Below are 14373 nucleotides of genomic sequence, written 5' to 3'. Positions count from 1 at the left end.
ATACTAATATATATATATATATATATATATATATATATATATATATATATATAATTAATATAAACTTAGGACTATATAAACTATATAAACTAATATAAACTTAATTTCCCGTTTAAATGGCGCCTCATTTGTGAATATACACACACATGCATATATATATATATGCTTTATTGTCAGAACTACAATAAGTAGAGGACAGGCTAAGATTACATTGTGTTACAGACCCATGGTGCAGCAATAAACATCCAACATTTAAATAATCATTAAATAACACTAATACTAATTTGTAAGAATGTTAGAGTATTTGTATAAATAATAGATAGAGGTTGTTAACATTGACATTGACATCAGAAGTAAAAGGGGCATATGCAGGGTGTATGAAAAGGTATATGTGTAGAGGTCCCTGAAATGACATAAAAATCAACATATGTAGCAGATAATAGATCTGGCTATGGTTGGTTCAAATATGGTAGTTATATATGCTCAGATGTGGTTTAACAAGTCTATTTACCACCCTGTTATATACAATGTTTAGTTATTTTGTGCAGGTTACTGATGTTGTCTCATCATCTAATAATTAACAGTGACAGCCTGTCTGGCTCTTGTCTTTGGGCAAGTTACACTAAGGCTTACTGGCTTACTATTTTGTAGCGATTAACAGAACTCTTTTAGCCTAATGCTGTCAATGCAAATGTATTTATAGTAACGGATGTTTGGTCAGGGAATTGGGGGTGCCCAAACATTTGCATGCCACTGTAACTATTAGCAATTATTAAGAAGTTATTATATAATACTTAAGCTGCTGATTTATTAAGGGCTGTTATTATACAGTGTTACCAAAACTCTCTATAAATTCAGTTTATTATTATTATTATTATTATTATTATTATGTGACAATTGGCAATAAATTCACCCTTAATTAGAGTGTGTGTATTTATAAAGAGTAAATAAATAAAGAGTTGCATGTACAGATGTTGTGCTGTTGTTCACAGTGGTGGAATAAACTGCATGTTTATTGGTCTGAGAAACACAGCCACTGGCCTCTCCAGACGTTACGTTGGTCGTTACAACCAAAACCGACAGGGGGGTTGTAGAAATGGTTGGAAACAAACTTCAAGTTCAGAGTTTTATTGAAGAATCTTCTTATTTACATTTTACATTCTGGGAAATTTGAATATGAGACCGGTGAGTAAAAAGCCAACTGTCCTGTGGCAAGTAGTACAGCGAACACCACAAGTGGTTGGTGTGGCCCAACAGATAACACCACTACCTGCCAGTGAGCTACCACACCATGTGGTTCGATTCCTGGGCTGCGCTACACCAATAAGAGTCCTTGAGCAAGACTCCTAACACTAAGGTAAAGGTAAAGGTAAAGGTGCACGTATTTGTCACTGTACACTGTACAGCGAAATGTGTCCTCCGCATTTAACCCATCTGGTAGTGAACACACACTCACACACACACACACGTGTTAGGGGCAGTGAGTACACACACACCCAGAGCGGTGGGCAGCCAACTCCAGCGCCCGGGGAGCAGAGAGGGTAAAGGGCCTTGCTCAAGGACCCAACAGTGGCAACTTGCCGAGCCCGGGAATCGAACCCGGCCCTACATTGGCCCAACTCTGTAATACGAGTAAACTTGTAGGTCGCTCTGGGTAAGAGCGTCAGCTAAATGCTTTAAACGTAAGTACAAGTTCCTTCATTTCTGATACACCAGTCGATTAAAGCAGAAATGAAATAAATTAGTCAGGATGTTATTTTCATTGTAGGAAGTTCTTTTCCTTTTATCACATTTGGAATTTAAATTGTTTTAATAACTTTATGGAGCAGATCTTTCATCTTGTTGTTGTCCTTGACAAAATTGAAAAACTCTTTCTCAGCAAACATTTTCATCATTCCTTCAACACTGCCAGAGACACGAGGAGATAAATGCATGTGTAAGGCGCTCGCCATCAACAAATGTAAGATAAGACAGAGTTCTGGCCACATTGCTCAGATGACAGATTGCAGACTGCCTCATTTTAAGATGCGACTCAATATATCCAAAATAACAGGCAGAATGGGGCTGCAGGCAGTGTAACATGGCAGGCCGAGTCAACAGTGTATTTATTGGGTCCAATAAAAATCACCTCAGTTTAGTCTAGAGTTCTGTTTAAAGATGCAGTTCTTGCATTTATTAAAGTTGTTTTTGGTGTAGAAGTAGTAAATATGTGATTGGGTTGGGGTGAAAAATGCTCAGATGCTGTTTAACAAGCCTATTTACCACCCTGTTATTTTAACTAAGACCAAAAAACCAAGTTTTCTTGTATGGAGGGCTTATACATTTGTTTTTTACATGGTAACAAACAAAACACTGTAATTATTCCTGAGTCTTATTGTCATCTTGTTAGCTTTTAGCCTTGCCCACCCACCCCAGGTTTTTGTGTTTTTCTCTAATCCGGCGCTTTCCCATCCGGTGGGTACTTAGCTCAGGTTCGGTCCAGCTGAGGTAGTCCAGTTTGTTTTTGAGGGAGAGCGAACGTTGGAGAGAAGAGATGGAAAAAGCTAGCATCAGCTAGCGTTAGCATTATTTAATCTAGCCCAGATCCTTGTTTGCTGCCCGGCCTGAGTTTAACCTTCCCTTGCACTGACTCAGGAAAAGCCGCGGTCACAAGGCCTGGTTCCAGAAGCAACCCTTATTCCAGATTGAAACCTGGTCCTGTGGGACTGTTTTGGGAAACGTGTGGTCAAACAAAGACCTACCGCTATAGGAAGTGTGTGAAGGGGCATGTGAAAAAACGTTGAATGAAATTATCACAAAGCAGTGTGTGGTGGTCATAAAGGCCATGGAAGGACCTACAACATACTAAAGCTGCCTGGCCTTTCCTAAGATAAAGGTTGCTTCCCAGTAAATGGAAATTGGGCAAGTTTGTCTGGCTGGGCCTCCCATTCTCCTAATACTTAGTGCTGTTGTAGCTAGTAGGTGTATCTGTTAACTGATGGAACTTAGCTGACAGTTAGTGTTCTCCTCCAAGCGTGTGGAACTGCAGTAATGTTGCATTGTGGTGTGGTGGTGCCTCATGTGACTCAAAGCAAGCTAATGCTTTCCACCCTTTCAGCATTGTGTGATAGGAGGAGTCCTAGACAGAGGACGGTAACTGACCAAGCCTACTCTGGAGAGAATAAAATACATAATAAAAAACATAATAAATAATAATATTGATTAAATATTATGGATTCGGGGCTCTGAAGGATCCAGCAGAAATAGGCGCTGTCACTAAGCCCAGAGGATTCCTAGTTTGAGGCCCGGTCATGCTGCTAGCCGTCAGCAGCCAGGGCCCCGAGAGAGCACAATGTCCCCATATCACTCCCGCACTGGCGTCTTCTGGCCAGTGCATACGAATACGTGGTGCTTTCCTTTGAGCGTGTTGGTCGCCCGGTGACGTTGAATCAGTAGCAGTTCAGACTAAGAGGTGCTGGCTGGCTGCACTTTTATTATTAAAATATAATAAATAATAAATATCATTATTTCACTATCTATCAGGGGACCTTGGTTTGCTATTTGACATTTTGGCCCATAGCCGTTGCTCTGACATCATCATTTGTTTGTCTGCAGGGATTCATCTGCAGTTCCTGAACTTTACCACGGAGGCGGTGCATGATTACCTGGAGGTTCGGAGTGGGACTCCAGAAAGCGGCTCAATGATTGACCGGTTCAGCGGCTCTGTGGTGCCCGAGTCCTTCTTCAGCACCACCCACGAGACTAGCTTCCTCTTCCACAGCGACTATTCACAAAACAAACCTGGCTTCCACATCACATATGAAGGTAAGGAAGGTCCAGCAAGCAAGATTGCTCCAGTTCAATCAGGAATTTCATCGGCCTGGTCATTTTATCGTCCGGTCAACATAGCAATATCAGGAAATATTGAGCTTCTGCATTATTGGGAATCTTCCATTCCTCACTCCTATTATTTAATATCTACTTCATTATTTTGCATTGAGGGATTGCATTACTTTACCCCTTAAACCCTAGGCTTCAGTTTTATTTAACTACTAGGGGTGTAAAGGCTCATTCATGCTCAACATTGAATACGAATACGGATGTGGGCGGCGCCTTCTGTCCGCACTCTGCGTTTACTTTGTCCATATTCTCGCACTTCATGAAAGCTTGGGCAGTTTAGCCAATACAGTGGGGAGAACAAGTATTTGATACACTGCTGATTTTTCAGGTTTTCCCACTTGCAAAGCATGTAGAAGACTGTAATTTTTATCATAGGTACTCTTCAACTGTGAGTGATGGAATCTAAAACAAAAATCCAGAAAAATACATTGTATGATTTTTAAATAATTAATTTCCATTTTATTGTGGGAAATAAGTATTTGATACACCAGAAAAAGAAACTTAATATTTGGTACAGAGGTATTTGCAATTACAGAGATTTATGTGGGCAGTGATGGTAACATCGTTTGAAAAGGACATGTACATTTTCCTACATAAAGCGACTATAGCTGAGCCTTAACGAAGCACAAAAGTCAGGCTTTACTTCACACCACGTTTTGGACCTTGGGTTCGGTAAAAGTTCGGTAGGAAGCAAAAAATCCGGCCCAAAACAAAACAATATTAAACAAAATAAAAAACATAAGATTAACCTAGGTTTCTTTTCATTGGCTTTGAACAGACGGTTGTTTGTTTGTTTTATCTAGTGACATATAGCGCCCCCCTGAGGTGGTTAATGCAGCCTGTAGTGTGTTACTTAAGCGCTAAAGTGTAACGTAAACATTAGCATGTTTGATATGTTTCCACACAAGACACACCACCCTCAGATGATCCACAGTGATTTCATGAGTTGAAATAAGATGAAAAAGGTCAAAATGTCGAAAATACAGGCAGCAGGAGATGCGTCCCTGTGAAATGACTGTATTTATTTTCTTAGCAACTGAGAGATCTTTCAGAGGGCAGTTTGCATCAGTAAATTATTATTATTATGTTTTTCAAACAGAATAATGAAAAGTTATGTAACTTATATTCCTGTTCGAGTTTTCTTGCTCAGAATGAGTTTTCAGCACAAATAAAAATAGAACCATGTCAAATAAATGCATCAACATTAGAGAGGCATCACGTTAATAATAGAGAGATTATTCGATTAATAATTAAGATTAATTGTCGGCCACTTGTGGCGTTAAATGCTTCATGTTCATTTATAAGGTTGTCTTTAAGTGTCTTGTTTAATATTTATATTAATTAATTAAGACATACTTTTATACATAGATTTTCTAAATTTGTAAGAGCTGCTTTTTAACAGCTGGGGGAGTGGTGGCTCAGCAGTTGGAGCACCAAGCTATTGATGACATGGTTGTGGGTTCGATGCTTAGGCACATCAAGCTGCCATTGTAGGGCCTTTGAGCAAGCCCCTTCAACCTTCCTGCTCCCCAGGTGCCACAGAAATGGCTGCCCACCACTACAGCTCTACAGTGGTTACTGTCACTGTGTGCACGGATGGGTCAATGGCGGAGGCCAAACTCTGTCGGTGTCCAACACTGATGGTGAATATGATTATCTTGTCTTGCGCTGAAGTGTGTTTGAGATTTGAAAGCACTGCTGAACACTTTTTTATTTTTTATCTTTATTTTAATCATTAAAAATGATATTGGTTGATGTTATAAATTCTAAAAACAAAAATGTAGCTTCTTGTTTTAATAGCAATGAAAAAAAAAATATTAATATCAGTCAGGTCTGAGTGTAATGCGATGACAAATCCAGGCTGTCTTTCTCCTTATGGAAAGTTATATGTAGCTTATTTTGTATTTTTCCCCAGGCAGACAACACACAGATCCAGAGCATAGGCCAGAGCCTTGCAGATTGACAGCAGTGACTTTAAATTCACTGTTAAAAGTATAAGCTGAGGAACTTTGAGAGGTTCCTCTGTCCAACACTATGGAGAAACCTCTTAAGGCGCTTTACGGAACCTTCAAGAAAAGGTTTTTAGAAGAAAACGGTGCCTTGAAAGTTCCTCAAAGCACCTTAAGAGTTCCCTCCACAGCTTCAAATTAAAGAAGCCCTAAAAGCTCCTCAACAGTGCTGACATTGTGAAAGACTGTCAGTTTAATATATAAAAGACATGAGTCATTAAGTTTCCATGTGCTGTAACAGTGTGGGCAGTAGCCTTTAGTTCACAGTTCTCATCACTAGTTCAATGGTAATATGCCATTACATAACAATTTACACAATTAGTGGCGACTCAGCCCTTAGAGCACCGAGCTATTGATGACAGGGTTGTTGGTTCGAGACCCGTGAAGCTACCACTGTTGAGCCCTTGAGCAAGGCCCTTCACTCTCTCTGCTCCCCGGGCGCTCCGGACATGTGTGCTCACTGTCACTGTGTGTGTTTGTGTTCACTGCACGGATGGGTTAAAGGCGGAGGCCAAGTTCCATCAGTGTCCAGTCTTTTGAAATTCTCAAAGAAATGGTAAACACACAAAAATCAGCTTGTCTGCTCACCAACACACAGCAGTTTAGAGTCTGCACTTTCAGCTGGATTCCCCCATTTTTTTTAAAGATCTACGAGTCAGAATTGAGCCATATAAACACTATAGATTTGTAATCTCCTACGATTACATTGACTTGTAAGGGTTACAGATCGAGCTTAAGGGAGCTTTAACTAATGCAAACAGTTTTACTGGTCCTGATAACTTATCCCTCAGAGGGCAGGGGCTCGTATATTCTGTATTTATCTGCAGTGTGAGATTGTATATTGAACGATTTCACTTTTGAACTCCCTCCTCCTCCGGAGTCTTAGAATTGATTACCTTTAAATACTGTTTCAGGGCAGTAAAGGCAATAAGCAGTCTTATGCATATGCAAGATAATGTGTGCAGTATGTTATCTAAGGTGCGTGTGGGTGTCATAGCCATGCTATTCCAGTCACTGCACGGGAGCTATATATATATATAAAATATGCATTTAAAATATGTAAGAAGCCCATGCTGCTAATTTCTAAGCAAATATACCACGTTATTAGAGTTATTACAGATGAACAGATCAGTATTTCTCTGGCTGAGACCAATTGCAGATTGTCTTTCAGAGCGATCAGCTAATTGCCGATACTGTTTATGGGCAAGATATGCGAGTTTGAGTGAGATACTCCAACAACAGCAGCACTGGAGACACACACTATAGACCATAACACTGGGGTCAGAGGGTTACTGCAGCTGTGAGTGAGGTCCTTATTGCCATATAACCATTGAATGAGGAACTGCAGGTTTAGTGACCTTTCGTAATGCTGCAGCAACTTGCAAAATATTGATCATAGGATCTGAGCAGCTCTTCGGATTGGCTAAATTCTTGGCTGTTCGCTGATTACATATTTGGGCTAAAAAAAACATCCGATACCGAAACATAGCCGGTCAAGCTTTCCAGTTCTACATATTATTGGTTTGTTGAGTTTTAAAACACGGTCACCTGTGTAACAGGGGGCAGAATTACAAATATGATCATTATCTTGAATAAAGCAGTCCCAAATTTGTTGATATTTATGGTATAATTATATTATTGGTAAAACAAAAAGGAAATGGTCAGGTTTACAGTTTTATTACCTTGTTGGGTGTGATTGCATTATTGTAAAATTATTCCAATATTAAGCGCTACACACCTTGTCTGGCAAGTATTTGCCCACAACATGGTGGGTTTTATCCCGGGTCATTTTGGAGCATTTCAATTGGTCCATTCCTCATCAAATTCTGACACAATGTGAAGAACTGCCAGATTCACATTGTCAAAGTGAAAAATGCTTTCCCCATTATAAAGAAGACCCTTATAATTGTGCACAGAACCTTTTTCAGATTATGTTCTTTACATAGTAAAAACAAAAGCAATGGCTGCTTTAAGAAATCACAGTATTAAAGGAGAAGAGCCCATTAAAATGCAAAAATCAGCCATCTACGCTTTCATCCCATCAGCAAGGGACTGCGAGTTCAGTCTCCGGCGATGCCACAGCTGCCTGTGGTTTCACTCCATCTGGCCCAATGCTACACGACATGGCAGAATCGGAAGTTAGTGTTCTCCTGCAAGCGTGTTTACGTTGCATCAGCAGCAGCAGTTCGAGAAGACGCTCTGGATGGTTGCATGTGTCTCAGAGAAAAACACATGCTATCCTTTAGCCTCCCAGCGCTGGTAGATAGTGTTATAAGGAGAGACAGGGCCAGTGGGTAGAACCTGGAAAAGCAAAAGCCAGAGATAGCTGCTATATTTCCACCAGCCCTGAAGGATTAGCTGACTCTTCACTAATACACTGTAAATCACTGGATTTGATGTTGTTACTTAGAGACGATATTAGCTGGGTTGCTAAGCAGTTAAGACACATTCAATTGTTGAGATGGAAATGGCCTATCAGACAGGGGTTCATGTGCAGGTTGTAAGGTTGCAGAGAAAGGTACAGACTCAAATGTCTTTACAGTTGTGGTGATGGGAACCAGGGGTTACCATGACAACAACACAAATATAGCTATGTAATTTACTATTCAACTATTTGACCCATCAGTGAAGCTACACATGTCTTCTGAGTTTTATGTGTGTATGTGTAATAAATTGGCAGGGTTGAGGCAGGATGCCAAAGTTACTTTTAGTATCATCCCAGACAGAGGTCCCAGAATCCAGGAGAACCGAACCATCCACAGTAGAAATACATGAACAAGGAACCCGGACTGTAGCAAACATATATGAACATCCACAATGCTGGACAAGGAACATCACAAACACAGGGGGAGGATAACGAGAGGGCAGGGCTACGAAGGAGACACAGGACACATGACTGGGTGGGGCTAGAGCGGAGACAAGAACCCAAAACAGAGTCCTGTACTGAAGAGACCAGGGCAAACTGAGACACCAGAGACACAAGTTTTCTTAGGGACTATTTTGTCTTAGAACGTCCTGTTCTGGCTTAGTAGGTTCTTCTCTAGAACAGAAACCCACTCTGAATGATTGGTTTCTATCTAAACCATTTGCACATTGTTTACATATAAATTTCCAGAAATAGCTGCATTATGAACCATTAGATAAGAGTATATAGAAAATAGAAACATACATATAGCTTATAATAATTATTGCACACTGTTTAGAGTGCTACCAGGAATGAGAACATTCCAGAAATAGCTGTATTATGAAGACCAGAGTTCCAATAAATAATAGGTGTGTTGAGACAGTTAGTTTGTGTGTGTGTGTGTGTGTGTGTGTGTATACAGTTCTGTTAGGCCAGTGTGTTGTTGTCTAGACTGGTGGCCTGAACTGTCATAACACAGGTAATGGTAACATGACACTGTTGCATTACTGGACATAATCTGCAAATACAACACAAGTGATAGCTTATGATATCTGCCAATGACATGCAGAGACACTACAACCCAAAAACATTTTGTATTTTATATATATATATATATATATATATATATATATATATATATATATATAAATTATATAAAATATATTATTTACAATATCTATATACAATATATATGTTTAAAAAAACCATATATATATATATATATATATATATATTTTTTTTTTTTTTTTTTTTTTTTTTTTTTTTAAACATATATATTGTATATAGATATTGTAAATAATATATATATAAAATACAAAATGTTTTTGGGTAATACTGAGTAGGTCTCCCTTGTGCCGTCATAACAGATCTGACCATTTGAGGCCTCTGAAGGTGTCCTGTGGTACCTGACATCAAATAAATCCTTTAAGTCCTGTAAGTTGTGAGGTGGGGCCTCCATGGATCACATCAGTGAGCCTTAGGTGTCTATGACCCATGGCCGCTGGTTCACTGGTTATCCTTTCTTGGAGCACTTTTGGTAGGCACTGACCACTGTATACCAGGAGCACCCTAATACACCTGCCTGGTGTTCTGACCCAGTCGTCTAGCACATCTCAGATTGACTCTTGTCAAAGTGGCTCTGATTCTTATGCTTGGCATTCTTGCCTAAAACCTGCTTAAAAGATGCTGGCCAGCACAGGCGTCTGCTGACCAATACATCAGAGCTAGGAACCAGGCATGTGTCAAGCCTCACCCTCCCCGTGTCGGGAGCATTACCTGAGATAGAGGAAGAGTACTAATGAGTGGGTTGGGTAATTGTCTATCCATAATTAAGGAGGAAGAAATAAAAAGACTTACTAACTGAGCTAACATTGATTTTTCAGCCTATGAGCTCCAGAGATGCCCGGACCCGCGACCCTTCAGGAACGGGCAGGTGATAGGCAGTGATTTGGGAGTGGGGATGACCATTTGGTTCCAGTGCCAGCCGGGATACACGCTGCTGGGCCAGGCTTCGCTCACATGCCAGCACGGAGTTAGCAGAAACTGGAACCACCCTGTGCCTCGCTGTGAAGGTAAATGCCCACTCGCTCACTGTGCAGTTCACTGACATTGATTACAGCTTTGCTTATCACTGATACTGCTCTCCAGAATCAGCAGTGTTACACTAAAGCAATAGTTTGGTGACAAATCAAATCGACCCAGTGCTCTCCCTTAGCCCAGGAGCAGTCAATCAGCCAGGACATGTTTAGTGTCAGGGGTTCTTTTCTTTCCTTCTGCAGAACAAGACGACTGTATCTCTAGACTACACATAAAGGATGCTCAGCACTATGAGTTTACCCAATGTAATGTTAAGTTGTTGAGGAATCTCGAAGACTTGCTCAATGTGGCTTCTGGTGCTACTGTATTTCATTTACACTATATGGACAAAAGTATTGGGACACCTACGCATTGTGCTTACATCTGGAACCCAGCAGTTATTACACTAGGTCCTTATTCTTTCACTAATGTGTGGAAAGGCAGACAGCATGGCTAGGTACTTGATTTTATACCCCCATGGCCCCATGAAACACTTAAATCCAACGATTAAGAGGTGCGTCCCAATACTTTTGTCCATTTATTACCATATATGCACTATTACTTAGACAAATGGAGTAATGGATGGATATAGCAGTTTTACCAATTTTACAGTGTCAGAAATCACATAAGCGCTAGCCCAAGCTGCTATAGGAGTAGGGGAGGCTTTCACTAAAGAAGAAAACCACATTTCCCATGATTCCACGCTGTAGGTAATGACAGATTTAGGCTTTATTAATGAGTAAATGTGTTACCACAACACTCTTTACTTTTTGGCATTTCTCCCATGACCTATCCAGTGTTAGCAGGGCATGACACCCAGCAGCTACCGTGGTCTTCCCCTGCTAGCTGCCATTCAGCAGAGCATTGGTGAATTTGCTGTGTAGGCCTGGTGCAGCTCTCAAAGGCTCTTTGTTACACTTTCTTTCCCGGTACATTCAGCGAGTGTGTCACTGCGTGTGGTTCAGGTGTGCTGCTCGGTTACCGCGCTCTGACCTTTAAAAACAAGGCTGAAACTCCGGAGTAGACTTGCTGCAGCACACAGCAGGCCTTTCCTTGATAAGAGATGACAAGTGTGTTCCTGCAAAGACTGCCACTGAAACAGCTGACATTTGTGTGTTTTTGTTCTCTGTCCTCTCCTGACTTTTCAGCACTTTGCGGGGGCAACCTGACTGCTATGGAAGGAACCATTTACTCGCCGGGCCATCCCGACGACTACCCCAACCTGAAGGACTGCGTGTGGACTATCAGAGTTCCCCCTGGTAACGGCATCCGCATCAACTTCACTGTACTCAACACGGAGCCCATCTACGACTACATTACTATCTGGTGAGCAAACCGGGCCAATTCTGGTCCTGCACATTTGACCCATCTGTTGTAGTGGACACACACACACTCATGAACTAGGGGCAGTGAGCACACACACCGACACACACACCCAGAGTGGTGGGCAGCCAACTCCAGCACCCGGGGAGCAGAGAGGGTAAAGGGTCTTGCTCAAGGGCCCAACAGTGGCAGCTTACCAGGCCCTGGTATCGAACCCACAACCCTATCATCAATAGCCCGGGGCTCTAAAACCTCTGAGCCGCCACTGCCCACAAGCTTTAGGCCTGGGGTCACCAATCTTCTGCACAAAGGGCCAGAGTGGCTACAAGTTTTCATTCCAACCAAACAGAGGCTTACTTCATACACACTACATGTCCAAATGTTTGTGGACAGCCCTTCTAATGAATGCATTCAGCTACTTTAAGTGGCACCCACTGCTGACACAGATGTGCAAATGCACACAGTCAGCTTGTCTAGTTCCTGTAGAGACCATGTCTAATGCCAGATGCGGGCTAGTGGGATATAAAGCCCCCAGCATTGAACTGTGTTCTCTGGAATGATGGATGGTGGTGCTCCATCCAATATTTTTGATATGAGTTGGGGATGTTGAGGTGAGGTGGTGATCATCCAACATCCTGACCTCACTAACACTCTTGCTGCTAAATGCAATCAAATCCTCACAGCAGTGCTCCTCCAACATCTAGTGGAAAGCCTTCTTCCCTGGACAGCAGAGACTCCAACAGTTACTCCAACAACTCTTTTGATCGTTAATTGCGGAAGGAAAAATGAATGAGCAGGTGTCCTAATACTTTGAGTCCATATAGAGAAGCTAAGTTTTTGAGAGTTTTTGAAGACCATTATTAAGACCAAGTCAAAATCAGCTGTGCAACTTAATTGGAATGGAAACCTGCAGCCACACAGTCCTTTTTGAATAAGATTGGATAAGAACCCCTGCTTTAGGCTGTAATAGGAAATAAATGAGATCTTGTAAGCTAGTATGAAGAACAGAGCTTGGCTCCAGGTTTATCTTCTGGACACCCCCCAGTCCAGCCAGCACATGGTGGATGTGTTCAGTTCCACCACCAGCAGCAGCAGCAGCAGCAGCAGCAGCAGCTCACCTGATTTACCATCATTAAGCTCTGCTTTACCAAACCAGGTGTTGGATGATACTATAAATAATACTAGACTCCATGAGGAGAACTTTGGAGATGATTTAATGAACACAGTGATCCAAGGGATCCACAATCTGATCAGATTACTTTAAAGCTGAGAAGCTGCTGTAAATGCCCTCATATTTCATATGTTCATATTAGTACAGACTCTGAACTGACATCTGTTGTGGCACATTTCCCATCAGTAGATGGTATAGTGCTATTTCCCAGATTTGAACACATTCTTCAATGCACTTCTGCTACTGGTAAAAAAAAATGTCATGGTATTTTCACAGTAATTTTATTTTATCCAGCTATAATTCAAGAGTATTTCCCATGTGGTTTTGCCACCATGGTCAGAAACAGCAGACAATAGACAAACAGCTGTCCAACAGTCTGGTGGAAAAGTGTCCAAAACCCATTTAACACACAGCACTAAAAAACATCACTTTGCAATTATATGATTCTGATGTGACATGTAGTTACAGGTCTATAAAAGTATTTCAGAAATCTAATCGCTTCCTTCAAGTTTACTCGTTTTGGCAAGAATTGTGTTCAGGTTTGTGTTATTTGCCACATTTGAGTCATGTAATTTCATCATGCCCTTTTCCCAGTGTAGAATCTCAAGTATCTCCTCAAATGTCCAATATAAAACATGTCTCACGCTGCAGACAGGCTCCTCACTGCTGCAGGCCACGAGTAATGTCCATTAATGGTCACCTAGAGGAGGTTGGAGGGCACAGCGGTTCAGCGGTAAAAACACAGGATCAGACTTAAACAAACAGAATCAGGCTTAAAAAATATCCGATACCCCGAATAACCCGATCCATTACAGTACGCTGGGTTAGCTAATGCTAACATACAAGCTTCAAGAAACGTTACTGTTGACAGTTTTGGGAAGGGGGTGGGGGGGTCTGTTTGCTGCCAGCAGAGACTTGTCAGAAAGAATCCCACCTCCTCTCCACCAAGCATGAAAAAAAAGACATTGAAGTTGGTCATTTTCTCATACCAGACAGTTAACCCTTTAACGCCAAGTGCATCATATTTGATACATATTTGAAGTTTTGAGACCTCTGCAGCATCAGTGTGAAATTTAAATAATTAGTTCTATTAAATAAATATTTAATATCACTCAATAATAATAATAGTAATAATACACAATAATATTATATAATAAATGAAAATAATTATTATAATGATGTAAATAAGAACAAGAAATTCTAAATGTATCTAATAAAATACAAAATAAAAGTGAAACATTTGCAAAGTGTTGTTTAATTTCCTTTTTTTAAGTAATTGGTCAGAATGTCAAATTTTTACAATAATTTAATAATAATAATTTAAATATTTTTATAAAATTTATTTTATAATTTTTAAAGACTTTAAAGAATTTACTGCCAATAATTTGATAGTTAATGGGTGAAAATAATTATTGTTGGCAAGAAAGACAACCAGTTCATATTTGGCTTTCATCTACAAATTGTGTCAGGAGCATGGCTAGTGCTAGAGGCAGCTACAAACAGGAGGGTTA

At 40.7% G+C, this 14373-nt stretch overlaps 1 protein-coding gene across 3 annotated transcripts in view; it reads left to right on the top strand.

Annotated features, from left to right (window-relative positions):
- Positions 1 to 14373, top strand: part of csmd3a (CUB and Sushi multiple domains 3a) — a 519096-nt gene that overhangs the window by 348893 nt on the left and 155830 nt on the right. For all 3 annotated transcript variants that reach the window (XM_072692429.1, XM_072692430.1, XM_072692428.1), the window contains exons 41-43: positions 3595 to 3804; positions 10176 to 10364; positions 11517 to 11694. In XM_072692429.1, the coding sequence (XP_072548530.1) occupies positions 3595 to 3804; positions 10176 to 10364; positions 11517 to 11694 (577 nt within the window). The remainder of the gene's footprint in view (positions 1 to 3594; positions 3805 to 10175; positions 10365 to 11516; positions 11695 to 14373) is intronic.

Source organism: Salminus brasiliensis, chromosome 1, assembly GCF_030463535.1.
Source record: "Salminus brasiliensis chromosome 1, fSalBra1.hap2, whole genome shotgun sequence".
Classification (NCBI taxonomy): domain Eukaryota; kingdom Metazoa; phylum Chordata; class Actinopteri; order Characiformes; family Bryconidae; genus Salminus; species Salminus brasiliensis.
Note: the sequence above shows the minus strand (reverse complement) of the source record. Positions and strands in the feature narration are given on the sequence as shown.